General features: G+C 46.6%; 1 protein-coding gene across 6 annotated transcripts in view; it reads right to left on the reverse strand.

The window, feature by feature from the left end:
* LOC142244310 (uncharacterized) overlaps positions 1-15,714 on the reverse strand; it is a 417,067-nt gene that overhangs the window by 82,885 nt on the left and 318,468 nt on the right. For all 6 annotated transcript variants that reach the window (XM_075316518.1, XM_075316516.1, XM_075316515.1 and 3 more), the window contains one exon: positions 2,803-3,003. In XM_075316518.1, the coding sequence (XP_075172633.1) occupies positions 2,803-3,003 (201 nt within the window). The remainder of the gene's footprint in view (positions 1-2,802; positions 3,004-15,714) is intronic.

The following is a 15,714-nucleotide window of genomic DNA, read 5'->3' on the forward strand; positions in this document are numbered from 1 at the left end:
GGAAAATAAAATTTTAAGCATAAAATGTGGTCATGACACACTGTTATGGGGCGAGGATCTGCTGCTGACACTGTTATGGGGGTAATGTCCTCAAATTCTCTACTAAGGTACCCCATCCTGGTAATGATCCTCCTGCCTTGTATATGATCCCCATCCTTGCATATATCTACCCCCATACTGGTATATGCCCTTATCCTGCTATAAACTGGCATCCTGCTATATACTGGCATCCTGGAATATGCCCTCATCCTGCTATATACCCCCATCCATCCTGCTATATACCCCATCCTGCTATATACCCCCATCCATCCTGCTATATACCCCATCCTGCTATATACCCCCATCCATCCTGCTATATACCCCATCCATCCTGCTATATACCCCATCCTGCTATATACCCCCATCCATCCTACTATATGGCCCCATCCATCCTACTATATGTCCCCAACCATCCTACTATATACACCCATCCTGCTATATGGCATGTATCCTGTGTCACAAACAAAAAAAACCCAAACGTTTATACTCACCTTTCCTTGCTCCATGCAGCATTGCTCCTCCCCCTGTCTGTGGCGGAAGCAGCACCGCTGATCTGTGTGGAGCAGTCACCGTTCCCCTGCAGCATCGCTCCTCTTCCTGTCTGCCTGTCAGCTGACCTGTATGGAGACTAGCGGCGTGCACACGGATGACGTCATCGCTGTGCTCACCGCTCTCTACACAGATCAGCTGGCCGACACAGACATGCGGAGATCGCAATGCTGCAGGGAAGTGAACGGTGAGTATACCGTAATATTCACTGCGCCCCGCGCTGATGATGATGCGCGGGGGGGCAGTGAATCTAGCCGGACATGATCACTCGAGGCTGTAGTTGCCAGGGGTGATCACGCATGCCAACTGTTAATTATGCGCGCACCCCCCGCCCATCACCCCGCCCACCTGTCAGCACTGGCTTCAGCGCTGAGGGATGATGGGTGGGAGGATGGGCGTGCATATGTAATGAGAGAGCCCACGTGGTCACGGCAGGCGCTGCTACACCCTGCTCGTGCCCCCGATGACCCGCTCCACCCTCATTCCCCGCAGCCACATTCAGACTATAAGACGCACCCCCCACTTTCCCCCTACATTTGGGGGAAAAAAAGTTTGCATTATAGTCCGAAAAATACGGTATATGAAGTGCATTCCCAAAAATCCCTGTGTAAACTAGTGCTAAAAAAGTGACTGGGGAAAATTAAAAGGGTTGAAATTTAAAGAGCTGAAAACGACGTGTGGGCATGTGTGTGTGTGAAAAGGGCTTTAAAAAAAAATAGAAGAAAATAAGACCTGAGACTACTAAAGCAAGAGTTGTTATACAAATATATTGAAATTACAGACTTAAGTATATCCCCAACGTACTAAAATATACACTTAGTATTTAGGCAACTACATGTCCAGGAACATGATCCGGACCCAATCCTTAAACTTCATGTTTGTTTATAACAGTCTGTGAATAGTTATTCTTTATTCAAGCACTGTGAAGCCAGGCAAAACTCATTTTTCCATGTCAAAGTTTTTCACAGCTTTTAAAGGGGTTTTACACGAATGGAAAACCCCTTCTAAATCACCCCAAAGTAAATAAATGCTATATTTAAAGGGGCATTCCCATCACTAAAATCCAATCACAATATGTAGTGGGTACAATAATATAGCACCTCCAATTAGAAATGTAGTATAGTTCTCCTGATTGCCATGTCGATTACCTCATGTGCAGGGCATTGCAGTTTAGGTTGCAGATTTAAAGGTGTTTTGCCAAAAGTTAGGAATAATAGGTTCCACAATTGGATGTGTTTAAAGAAAAATGTTCCTGTGCTGAGATAATGTTATATATGTGCCCCTACTATGTACTGTGTAATGGCTGTGTCTGACCGTACAGGCACATGGTCTCATCATACCACATCTCCTGAGCCGGGGAGGAAAAAAGAAAGTATAAAGACATTACAACATGGGACCATAGCTGATTGTTTCTGTAAGGTAAATCATTTCCGTGCCCGTTTTAAAAAACTATTTTACCTTAAAAATATATATTTTTTAAAAAAAAAATTGCCATCTTATGCTGTAATCTCTGTATAATTTTTTACTTCCTCCCTGGACCAGGAGCTGTGGTATCATCAGACCTTGTTACTGTACATTTATAACCCAAGGGATCAACCACAGTAAGGTTGAAACAGAGTGACACAAGGTCCAAATAAATCAATTTAAATTTTATTGCAATTCAAAATATATTAAAATAGATACAGCAATAAGGTGCTTCAAGGATGGTAATACATATAACACTAGGGAGAATTGGACAAGTGGCATTACTATAATATGACATCCTATGTTGTTTGGAGCAAATAATATCAGCCTAGTGGCAGAACCTGTGACCCTAGTGTGTCAGCACAGGGACTTTTTTTTTTTTTTCTTTTAACACATCCAATTGTGGAAATTATTATTATTTCAAGATCTATTGATTAAAATGAACTTTGTTCGTGGGAAAATCCCTTTAATTATTCCATCAGAGTGGAAGTTATATGCAAATCAGTGATTTCCTCCAGAACCAGATAAACTCTTTGTAATTGCTCTCTTGTTGTAATATTTCAGAATTAAAAAAAGGAATATGAAAGTGAATTTTTCAAACCAGATCAATCCTTGTGCCGCATGGTAATAAAATAAATAATAAAAAAAAAAAAGTACAAAAAAAAAGTCTGTAGAACCAGTGGCAGATTTACAATAGGTAACACTGTTAAATTTGGCCACTCATTCTACAATCTTTTATAAAGTACTGACCTTGGGCTGTGGTGACGTTTGAGGAATATGTTTTAGGTGAATGATCCACTGTACTCACATCTTCTAGTCTGCCTCTCATATTAGAACACTGTTCTGGATTACCAACACTGTTTGTTCTACCTTCATCTTTACAGTGGTCTTTTATATCACGAGCACTTTTGTTTGCAGAACATTCATTTGTAGTAGAAGTGGTTGTGGAATCTAGAAGGACAAAGTCAACAAAATCACAGCTGAAATGGTAAATTTTCAAGAATCAAATTCTGTGGACAAACAGTGCATAAAATAGATAACTATCAGTTAAAGCTCAGTCAAACATTAGGGATTTTTTTCTTCCGTAAAAACAATGGACCGAAGAGGTTGTCTACTACAAAGCATAGTGACCACATCGGTATAAAGCTGAAACAGAAGGATTTTTTCTAAATATCTTCTGTTTTCAAATGTGCCTGTGAGCAGCCCAATCGCTGTTCGCTCATCCCCATCATGTGATCCCCGGCTGCTGTGACCTCTGATGTCTGGTGATGTCACGTCAACTTTCAGAATTGGAAGCTGACCCGACATCACCGAGGCAGGACCCAGTCTCCTTGAATGACTGGGCTGTGGGCAGTTTTTCACTGCACATAACAGAATAGCACACAGGTTGAAAGCAGAAGAGATGGAAAAGAATAATCCTCTTACAGGAAAACGTGAATAGGAGTTTAGAGAGGAGGCGGCACTAGGGGAGAAAGCTGCACATACAGTACACAAGTGGGGGCACTTCCCTGTTAAGTATGCACTATGAGTACTTAGTTTAAGTTTTGTATCACTGTTTTCTGAACTGACAAAAAGAAGCTGTTGCAGGGAGACACAGAAGTAAATGATTAGCTATTCTCCCTGCAGCTGTTCCAGCAGTGCTCCTGATGTTTGGGGTTTAAAGGGCCTGTCCATACAGAATGACTGTTCAAACCAATAACAGGTGCTCAGCGCATCATGAAGGGACCAATCATTTATATACACCTTTCCACCTGCTTGTTTTCCATCTTTCTCCACCGTCCCCTCTTCTTCGATTGACAGATCTGGCTTTACAGAACCAGAGAAGGGTAGAGATAGATGGAAGACAAGCAGGTCGGACGTTTTAAATGATTGGCCAGGCAATAATGAACGATGCATCATTAAGTTGATCTGTAGCTAAATTTGCAAGTTTTTTCTTTAATACATATCCTATAAAAGATCCTTATACATATGGAGTTCCATTTCTGACTTCTCGGTCTTCAAGGTTTAAAGGCGGTTATTGACTTATTATATGAAAAATCTGGCATAAAATATTGGCACAACCTGGTATATATCCTGTGTCATCGCAAACCAGTTGATACCTGTGCAGGACGTCGCATACAGGTGAGGGTGCTACGCTTCTTAAGTACATAATTGGAAAAAATGGCAGAGCGTCCCCCTTATTTTGATATACAGCGCAGATAAAGCAGACAGCTGGAGGCTTCAGCCCCCAGCTGTGTGCATTATCCTGACTATCAAAATACGAGGGACCTGAAGCAGCTTGCTTTTTTTTTCTTAATATTTAAATGAATAATTTAAAAAACTGGTGTGCGGTCCCCACCCCAAATATGATACCCAGCCAAAATAATGCAGACAGCTGGGGGCTGGTATTCTCAGGCTGGGGAGGCCCATGGTTACTAAACCCTCCTCAGCCTAAAAATAGCTGCCCCCAGCCACACCAGAATTGACAATTTCATTAGATGCACCAATCCTAGTGCTTTTACATGTTCATCTTGATTGCCCTGATGCAGTGGCAATTGGGATAATATAAGGGGATAAGGACAGTGGTGATTTGTCAAAACATTGGCCCCACAGTTTTATGAGTATGTAGGGATAGCAAGCCAAGAGACATAGGTGTTAAAATTGTTCATGTTGATCAATGTAATCTTATTAAACATTCTACTGAGAATACTGGCAAGAACTGAGACATCACTTATTTTTCCACAGGTACTGAACCATGACTCAGCCTGAGTATCTGGAGATGATGATTTACACTATACAGTGTGAAACAGGGAGAAGACCTAGAGAAACTAGACATTGGAAAAGAGGAGAAAGGGCAGAAAAATGGACCAAAACATTAAAAGACTGTTTTGGGACGCCACATTATTTAAAGACTCTTACTTTGATGACTTTTATTGTATTTTTCAGTTTTCTTTTAGGGATATTTTCCCTCCCTATACGTGCCCAACATAGGATGCCAGTTAAGGGGAAAGATTTTTTTTTCTTTGAGGATGGAATATTCTCAAAGGATAAAGGAGGGTTGTGTGACATTTTTGTTAGTATAGATGGGATAGCTACTAGATGTATTGGTGTTTCACAGAGTACGTCCCAAACTATTCTTGATATAATTGATGACTAAAAGTGGGTATACCAGCCAGTCATGTTGGTAGTCAAGCAGTATAATGCCACTTATACTCCAAATTGCCCATTCCCCACCTGTCGATGGGGAAGGGCTTGTACCAGATAGTTAAGAATCTGAAAATTTTTTAACATTTCCATTGAGTATAATAAGACTGACCAGAAAGTTCTTATAACAGTGGCCAATAATAAAATAATCCAGAAATTAATTCAACAATATAGAGAAATTAATATAGCTTGGTGGGATGAAATTACCAGATTTTTCACGGGTAAAATCTCCCACTTTGGAGTGCTGTCAGCCATTTCTTTACGCATCCCATACTTTATTATAGGCGGGATTGTGTTTACTACTTCTCTCTGAATGTGCTCTAAACAGAGGTTTCTAAGAAAATGTTTTAATCATGTAGAGAGGTTTCACACTCCTTTCACAAGACACTAGCCCAAGTTCTGAAGGCCGGCATAGAATCCCCCCCAGCCGGCTCATGTGTATATCAAATAAGTCCCCCGCTAACCCTGTTTACAATAATTCTCCCATGTGTATCTCAGCACTTGTACTTAGATAGAGTACAAGAGAGGGAGTTGTAATAGAATGGTCAGCCATATCATGTTAAGCACCCATGTTGTGCTTAGCAGACATGTTACACAAATGTGAGCAAACTAACTTTGCATCTAATAAGATGCAGAAGCTGAAGTTTTTCCCAAAGTGGAATTGTAAAATGACCTCAGTGTCATTAGCAAGTATGAGGGGAATTCATAAAAGACTAATTGAAACAGCTGCAGGCGACCATGATATTTAAGTGGTATTATATAGTAGAAAGCAGTGAATATAGTGACTGGATATAGAAACCAGAACAATAGTGTTGTCAATGTTTGAAGAGTTATGTGAGTAGCCTAAGAGCAGTAATATGATTAATGTTAGTTAGAAGGAACATGGAGATTTATGGGATTATAATGAAATTTATAGTTATGTTTATGAATATTTCCATATTAGATCTTTGCTGTCTTTCTTCTAAAAAATACATCTCTGGCAAAAATTAAAAGACCTCTGCAAAATTGTCAGTTTTTCTGATTTTTCTCTTTATAGGTATATTTTTGAGTAAAATGTAAATTGTGCTTTTATTCTATAAACTACTGACATGTCTCTGAATTTCCAAGCAATAACTTTTGTATTTATTTTCTAAAAATGAAAAATGGTCAAAATAACAAAAAAATGCATTGCTTTCAGACCTCAAATAATGCAAAGAAAACATGTTCATAATCATTTAGAAACAACAATACAAATAATGTTTTAACTCGGGAAGAGTTCAGAGCTCAATATTTTGTGGAATATCCATGATTTTTAATCACATCTTTCATGCGTCTTGGCATGCTTTCCATCAGTCTTTCACACTGCTTTTGAGTGACCTTATCTCACCCCTGGTGCAAAAATGTAAGCAGTTTTTCTTTGTTTGATGGCTTGTGACTATCCATCTTCCTCTTGATAACATTTCAGAGGTTTTCAATGGGATTCAGGTCTGGAGATTGGGCTGGCCATGACAGGGTTTTGATGTAGTAGTCCTAGCTGTGTGGCATGGCACATTGTAGTGCTGGAAAAAACTAGGCCTCAGAGTTGGGGAACATTGCCTGACCAGAAGGAAGCAACCATTTTTCCAGGATAACCTTGTATGCGGCTTGATTCATACATCTTTTGCAAAGTTTAATCCATCCAATTCCAGCCTTGCTGAAGCATCCCCAGATCATCACGGACCCTCCACCAAATTTCACAGTGAGTGCAAGACATTAGACGATCAGGTGTTGGGCAAAGCTGAAAATTAGACTCATCAGAGAAGATTACCTTACGCTAGAAGTTGCGACATCACACACAGCAGATTCCACTCATTTTTACTGCAGTTGTAATGTGAGCTAGTTCTACAGTACGATTTCAGCAAATGCTTCTGCTAGTGTTTAAGAGTGGAAAATATTAAACTTTTAAATATTTTTTCTTTATATTTTTCTTAAAAACAAATAATATTTAAACAAACATTAATACTTTGCATTTTTTAGTTATTGAATTTTTTTTTTTTTTACACCTTTCTTTTAAAGGAAAGGTGTCATAAAAAAGAAGGGAATTTTGTTACTTACCGTAAATTCCTTTTCTTCTAGCTCCTATTGGGAGACCCAGACGATTGGGTGTATAGCACTGCCTCCGGAGGCCACACAAAGCAATTACACTAAAAAGTGTAAGGCCCCTCCCCTTCTGGCTATACACCCCCAGTGGGATCACTGGCTCACCAGTTTTAGTGCAAAAGCAAGAAGGAGGAAAGCCAATAACTGGTTTAAACAAATTCACTCCGAAGTAACGTCGGAGAACTGAAAAACCATTCAACATGAACAACATGTGTACCCGAAAAACCACCAAAAATCCCGAAGGACAACAGGGCGGGTGCTGGGTCTCCCAATAGGAGCTAGAAGAAAAGGAATTTACGGTAAGTAACAAAATTCCCTTCTTCTTCGGCGCTCCATTGGGAGACCCAGACGATTGGGACGTCCAAAAGCTGTCCCTGGGTGGGTAAAGAAATACCTCATGTTAGAGCTGCAAAGACAGCCCTCCCCCACGGGGAGGCAACTGCCGCCTGCAGGACTCTTCTACCTAGGCTGGCGTCCGCCGAAGCATAGGTATGCACCTGATAATGTATGGTGAAAGTGTGCAGACTCGACCAGGTAGCTGCCTGGCACACCTGTTGAGCCGTAGCCTGGTGTCGTAATGCCCAGGACGCACCCACGGCTCTGGTAGAATGGGCCTTCAGCCCTGATGGAACCGGAAGCCCAGCAGAACGGTAGGCTTCAAGAATTGGTTCTTTGATCCATCGAGCCAGGGTGGCTTTGGAAGCCTGCGACCCCTTGCGCTGGCCAGCGACAAGGACAAAGAGTGCATCAGAGCGGCGCAGGGGCGCCGTGCGGGAAATGTAGATTCTGAGTGCTCTCACCAGATCTAACAAATGTAAATCCTTTTCATACCGGTGAACCGGATGAGGACAAAAAGAAGGTAAGGAGATATCCTGATTAATATGAAACGAGGATACTACCTTAGGGAGAAACTCCTGAATGGGGCGCAGCACTACCTTGTCCTGGTGGACCACCAGGAAGGGAGCCTTGGATGACCGCGCTGCTAGCTCAGACACTCTCCGAAGAGGCGTGATCGCTACCAGAAAGGCCACTTTCCGTGATAGTCGAGAGAGTGAAACATCCGTCAGAGACTCGAAAGGCGGCTTCTGGAGAGCAACTAGTACCCTGTTCAGATCCCATGGATCTAACGGCCGCTCGTACGGGGGGACGATATGACCAAACCCCCTGCAGGAACGTGCGTACCTGCGGACGTCGTGCTAGACGCTTCTGAAAAAAACACCAATAGCGCCGAGACTTGCCCTTTAAGGGAGCCGAGCGACAAGCCCTTTTCCAACCCAGATTGCAGGAAGGAAAGAAAAGTAGGCAATGCCAATGGCCAGGGGGACACTCCTTGTACAGAGCACCAGTAAAAGAAAATCTTCCACTTCCGTGGTAGATCTTAGCAGACGTGGGCTTCATAGCCTGTCTCATGGTGGCAACGACCCCGTGGGATAATCCTGAGGACACTAGGATCTAGGACGCAATGGCCACACAGTAGGTTCAGGGCCGTAGAATTCAGATGGAAAAACGGCCCTTGGGACAGTAAGTCTGGCCGGTCTGGTAGTGCCCACGGTTGACCGACCGTGAGATGCCTGTCGCCAGAGCTCTTTGATCGTCATGAAAACCGGGACCTTGCTGTTGTGCCGATTCGTGAAACCCGTCCGGGTGCAGAGACCATTCTCCTGCGTCCACGCCCTGGTGACTGAGGAAGTCTGCTTCCCAGTTTTCTACGCCCGGGATGTGAACTGCGGATATGGTGTATGCTCTGTCTTCCACCCCTAGCAGAATCCGGCGGACTTCCTGGGAGGCTCGCCGACTGCGTAGTCCGCCTTGGTGGTTGATGTATGCCACCGCTGTGGATTGTCCGACTGAATTCGGATCTGTTTGCCTTCCAGCCACTGCAGGAAGTCTTGCAGTGCCATATGCACTGCCCAGAGCTCCAGACAATTGATCTGAAGAGAGTCCTTGATCGTCTGAGAAAGGGGGACGTTCCTGTGTAGGGACATCGACTTCCCCTCCCATTAGCGAAGAATGTTCTATTGAAGTGGACGCAGATGAAACTGCGTGAAAAGGACTGCCTCTGGATGAGGTGTCTCCTTGAAGGAGAGACTGCACCCCCGTCTATAGTGACCGCTGTTTGTCCAGTGGAAGCTTCACCATCGCTGAGGGAGTGTGAAACCCCAAGCTAAGATATGCCAGCGATTGGGTTTAACTTTGAAAAGTTGAGGACCCACCCGAAACTCTGGGAAGTCTCCAGCGCCATGTTCAGGCTGTGTTGGCATGCCTCTTAAAAGAGTGCCTTGACAAGTAGATGGTCTAAGTAAGGGATCACAGGGTGACCCTGAGAGTGCGGGAGCGGTCCCACTGCTGCCATGAACTTGGTGAAAACCCGTGGGGCTGTCGCCAGACCGAAGGGTAGGGCTACGAACCGAAGATGCTCGTCTTCAATAACGAATCGTAGCAAACGCCGGTGCTCTGGAGCAATCGGCACGTGGAGATAAGCATCCTGATGTCTATTGATGCTAGGAAATCTCCTTGAGACATTGAGGCAATGACGGAGCGGAGGGATTCCATCCGGAACCGCCTGGTTTTCACGTGCTTGTTGAGCAGTTTAAGGTCCAGAACGGAACGGAAAGAGTCGTCCTATTTTGTCACCCCGACCAGATCGGAGTAAAGTGTCTCTTGTTCCTGAGGAGGAACCGGGATTACGACTCCTACTGCCTGCAGAAGAGCCTCGGCTCGGCCGGTGAGGAAGTTTTTGCGACAAACTGTCTCTCACCCACCGGCCATTGACCTGTGGCAGTTAAATGTCGCTAAAGCGGGGGAGTCTGCCACCGACCGCGGACGCGGAGAGAGAGGGCTGAAAGTCATGAGGAAACCGCCTTGGTAGCGGTTCCTCCGGCTGCCTTCTCCGGGCGTGATTGAGCCCGCCAGGAACCTGCGCCCCTCTGAGCCTTTTGAGTCCTGTTGGACGAGGGCAATTGGGACGTGCCCGAGCCTGGGAAGGACCGAAACCTCGACTGTCCCTTCTCCTGATGGGTCTTGTTTGATAGCTGGGGTAAGGAAGAATCCGTACCCTTGGACAGTTGAATGATTTAATCCAACCGCTCACGAAACAGTCTGTCACCAGATAAAGGCAATCTGGTTAAGCACTTTTGTGGAAGCAGCATCTACTCCAATCCCTTAACACTAGGAGCGTAACAACACGGAGTTGGCGGACGCCACTGACGTACGGCTCGTAGAGTCCAGGACAGCATAAACAGCTTGAGTCGCAATGCCGACATTGCGAGGTGAAGGACGCTACTGCGGCCAATATGTACATGTGACCGCGTCCCTCTGCGCAATACTAGCTGAAATAGCTTGGAGTGCCTCTATGGCTGCGAATGCCGGGGCAACCGACCCGCCGATAGCTTCATAGACAGATTGCAACCAGAGGGCTATCTGTCCATGGCATCTTTAAGTGAAGTCCCATCTTCCACTGCAACTATAGATCTAGCCGCAAGCCTGGAGATTGGGGGATCCACCCTTGGAGCGCTTGAGCACGTCAGGGGGGAAGAGACAACACGTATCTTCAATACGGTTGGAGAAACGCTTATCGGGATAAGCGTGGTGTTCCTGGACTGCTTCTCTGGAGTCAGAGTGACCAGAAAAGTACTCAATATACGCTTGAGATACCGAAATAGGGATTTCTTCTGCTGTGAAGCTGACCCCTCCACTGGAGGAGTTGAGGGAGAAATACCCAACCTTCCATTGATGGACGCTATAAGATTATTCACTATAGCGTCACCATCCGGTGTATCCGGATTGAGAGCGGTCTCAGAATCAGAGTCCTGAACAGCTACGTCTGCCTCGTCATACAGAGAGTACTGTGATGAAGTCGAGGGCCGTTCTTAGGGAGCTCGCTTAGGCCGTCTGGGACTGTCGTCCGTGTCAGAGCCTGCACCCTGGGATGCATGGGACCCTCCTGGAGCCATGATTTGTTTCGAAATCAGGGTGGCCAGGGGCATTGAATCAACATTGCCCAAGGTCTGTCTGGACTGCAAGTCTGTAAGATGTTAGTCATAGCCACAGACAATATATCAGCGGAAACTGCAACTCCGTCCCTGTCCCTGGACAGGGATCACAGGTGGTTCTTTTGGCCACCTGTAGCAGAGACCCCGTTGAGTAATTGCACACACTGGGGGTCCTGGAACAGTCGCATGCAGTACAAGCAGCAAGAAATCCTGTGCCTTGGCACCCATGGTTTTTTTTTTTTTTTTTTTTTTTTTTTTTGCTGTTGCTGTCTAGCCATCTAGGAGCATTAGCCAAGAATAGCGACCGTACAGTGCAATGTATAGCATACAAGCATGAAGTACAATAAACACTTCAGCACATGCAGTACAAGGAGCATAGAAAGCCTGTGCCTTGGCACCTTTGCTTTTCTGCTGCCGTTGTCTAGTTATTCAGGAGCATTAGCCAGGAAAAGCGACATACAGTGAATGTATAGCATACAAGCATGAAAATAACCACTGCAGCACATGCAATCCAAGCAGCATTGAAAGCTTGTGCCTTAGCACCCTTGCTTTTCTGCTGCTGTTGTCTAGTCATCAAGGAGCATTAGCCAAGAATAGCGACATGCAGTGAATGTACAAGCATGAAAATAAACTCTGCAGTACATGCAATCCAAGCAGCATTGAAAGCTTGTGCCTTAGCACCATTGCTGTTTGCTGCCGCTGTCTAGCCATCTAGGCGGGTAGACAGCCAAGAATAGCCCTTACAGTGCAATGTAAAGCATACAAGCATAAAGGACACATGACACTGCAGCACATGCAAGACAAGCAGCATATAGTCTGTGCTTTAGCACCCCTGATCTTTTGCTGCTGTTTCTAGGTCTGCATCCTGAATAGCGACCGTACAAAAGTACAACAGGACACTTCGGCATTAGTGGGTCAGCACTTTAGTTGCCGCTTACCGCCCGCACAAAAGCGGGTGTGTGGCGCCGGAATCCTGTGCTGGTAGCTCAGTGTCTCCGTTTTCCCGCTCTGCGTGCCGGAATGGCTGCCGGCGTCCAGAGGAGAGGGGCGGGCCGAGGGCGTGCCCGAGACAAGAGCGGGAACCCGGCGCCCACTGTGTCTAGTAAAGGGGGCTGGAGAATGCAAATAAGTCTCCAGCCCTCGGCGCTGCTATAGAACAGCGTCTCTCCCTGTCCCTGAGTGACAGGGTGGGGGCGGGAACGAAGCGGCGCTAGGCCGCAAAAGCCGGGGACTAAAGTTAGAAGCGCCGCCGCCGTAAAAGCGCGGTCGGCGCGTCCCCGGCGCACTACAAGTCGCAGCTGCGCCGCCGCTCCAGGGGCGGTCGGCGCGGCGGTCCCCACACGTAAAGTCCCCCAGTAATCTGCAGGGACTATAAGCCCAGCGCACAGCGCTACAGTCCCCGGCGCACTAGCACACCCAGCAAGCCTGGAGTGTGCGTGGCCTGCCATACGGGGACACAGAGTACCTGAAAGTTGCAGGGCCTTGTCCCTGAACGGCACTCCCGCTCCACATCCAGCAGGTTCTATGGGTCTGTGGATGGAGCCCGGCCTCAGGGCTTGGTGGCCGGAAAGATCCCACTTCCTCAGAGCCCCTCAGGGGGATGGGGAAGGAAAACAGCATGTGGGCTCCAGCCTCCGTACCAGCAATAGGTACCTCAACCTTACAAACCGCAAGTGGGGTGAGAAGGGAGCATGCTGGGGGCCCTAGTATGGGCTCTCTTTTCTTCCATCCGATATAGTCAGCAGCTACTGCTGACTGAACAGTGGAGCTTATGCATGGATGTCTGACCTCCTTCGCACAAAGCAGAAAACTGGTGAGCCAGTGATCCCACTGGGGGTGTATAGCCAGAAGGGGAGGGGCCTTACACTTTTTAGTGTAATTGCTTTGTGTGGCCTCCGGAGGCAGTGCTATACACCCAATCGTCTGGGTCTCCCAATGGAGCGCCGAAGAAAAATAATTTTTCAATAACTGAAAAAATATAAAGTATTAATGTTTTAATGTTATGTTTAAATAATATTATTTTTAATTGAGAAAAATATTTAAAAAATTAAAATGTTGATATTTTTCACTCTAAATCACTAAGGGGAGCAGCTGCTGAAATCCTGCTGTAGAGCTACTGTAGAACTAGCTCACATTACAACTGCAGTAAAAGTGGGCAGAATCTTCTCTCCTGTGTGTGATGTCACACCTCTCCCTCAAAATCTGGGTGTTTCCAAAAGGATAAGCGAGAATGAAGTTTAGGATCACAGTACAGAGCCATTTTGATGGTGACTGCAAAGTGATCCTAATATGTCTAAAGTGTCACTAAGGTCAGCTGAATAAAGCTCCACTGTATCTCGTGCCGCACTGTATTCCAATACCCCACTGACTACTGACTGTTTCCCAATGCCCCACTGACTACTGACTGTTTCCCAATGCCGCATGCACTCCCTTCAGACCTGAGCCCCCGGCAGCCTGTCCTGTCAGCGATCACAGTACATAGCAGCACGGAGCGGAGGCACGAGGTGAGCACACGCGGGTAGAGGAGGTGAGCCCATGAGAGGGGGGTGAGCACATGCGGGGAGAGGGGGGGTAAGCACACACGGGGAGGGAGTGGTAAGCACACACTGAGAGGGGGTGGTAAGCACACACGGGGAGGGGGTGGTAAGCACACACGGGGAGGGGGTGGTAAGCACACACGGGGAGGGGGTGGTAAGCACACACGGGGAGGGGGTGGTAAGCACACGCGGAAAGGGGGTAGTAAGCACACGCAGGGAGGGAGGGTGAGTACACGCGGGGAGGGGAGTGTGAGCACACGTAGGGAGGGGAGGGTGAGCACACGCAGGGAGGGGAGGGTGAGCACACGCAGGGAGGGGAGGGTGAGCGGCGGGCGATGAGCGGAGTGAGAAGCAGCACCCCAGGATCAGTTACGGTGCAATCACCGCTGCCCGGCACAGGTACTCACCCCATCCATCCCGGCGGGTGACAGGGGGGAAATGGAGCACAGAGCATACGCTGTGAGCTCCATAAATATGGCGCTGATCTCCCTCTGCTGTGATCTGGACAGCCCAGGGGGCGCGTCCAGATGACAGCTGTCGCAGTTTCATTGTTAAGTATAGGGTCGGAGCCCGACAACGGTCTTCTATGCACAGAGAACTGCCATAAAGGAGGTGAGTAACTGTCGTTACTCACAGCAAATCCAAGATGGCAGCCCCCAGTGCTTCAGCAAATCTAGAATTATATAAAAATTAAATAAACAGTGAATTTAATTTTGTATTAAAAATACTTGATTTCATAATCACTATTATTAATTCCAAAATAAAAGAACGAAAGACCTTACCTTTAACCCATTACGACCGCGTTACGTTTTAAAACGGCGGCAGAATCAGGTACTTATTCCTTTCTGCCATCTTAAAACGGCGGGCAGAAATAAGTGTATAGCGCCCCCCAGCGTCAGAAAATTTCCGTGGTCTCAGCTGCCGGGGGTAGCTGAGACCCTGGAGATCATGATTCGGGCCGTTTTTTTCGGTCCCCAGTCACGTGATGACCGGTATACACCGTATACCGATCATCAAGTTATAGTAAATGACATCGCCGGTAAAAAATAATTCATCTCCCATCTGGCATGATCAAACATGTCAGATGGGAGATAAATCTCTTTCCCGGTCTTCTCCGGACCCCCGGTGTCGCCAAAGTGCACCCCCCGACCCCCAACCCCCTCCCGAAAATCCAAGATGGCCGCGCGCACCGGCGAGCACAGCAGCGCGCTGCCCGCAATCACCCTTTTCCTTTGGTTTCTGTCGTATGTGCCATAACACATGCGACAGAAACCTGCTCCCCAGGCCCTGCCAGGTCACCCCCTACCCCCCCCCCCCCGTTGTTCCCCGGTGTCCCGCGTACCTTTTCCAGCCTTCATCCACCGCGATCCCCCCTCCTTCACAGTAGACGCCGGTCAGTGCGGTCACATGTGCAGAGCAGCTGAGCTCAGCTTCCTGTGTTCAGAGACGCTGGCTGCTGCTCGCACTCTGCAGCTCTGACCCGGGGAGAGTGGGTGCAGATTCTTTGCACCCACTCTCCTCAAATGGAGGGTCTGCACTCCTAGAAAATGGGGGATACGTTCCCTGAACGTGCCCCCCATATTCTAGAAGGTCCAGAATCGCCGCGGGACGTCCAAATGGATTACAGCGGACGAATTTTTTTTCTTTTCTATAAATTGGTGAATGAGGGAAAGTTTTGGGGAGTGTTTTTTCAAATAAATTTTTTTTTTTTTGTCAATTTTTTTTTTTTATTACTGTCCATTAGTTATGTCTGGTATCTGATAGACGCCGTGACATCACTAATTGCTGGGATTGATGCCAAGTGACATTACACATCTGGTATCAACCCCATT

This window comes from Anomaloglossus baeobatrachus, chromosome 6, assembly GCF_048569485.1.
Source record: "Anomaloglossus baeobatrachus isolate aAnoBae1 chromosome 6, aAnoBae1.hap1, whole genome shotgun sequence".
NCBI classification, from domain to species: domain Eukaryota; kingdom Metazoa; phylum Chordata; class Amphibia; order Anura; family Aromobatidae; genus Anomaloglossus; species Anomaloglossus baeobatrachus.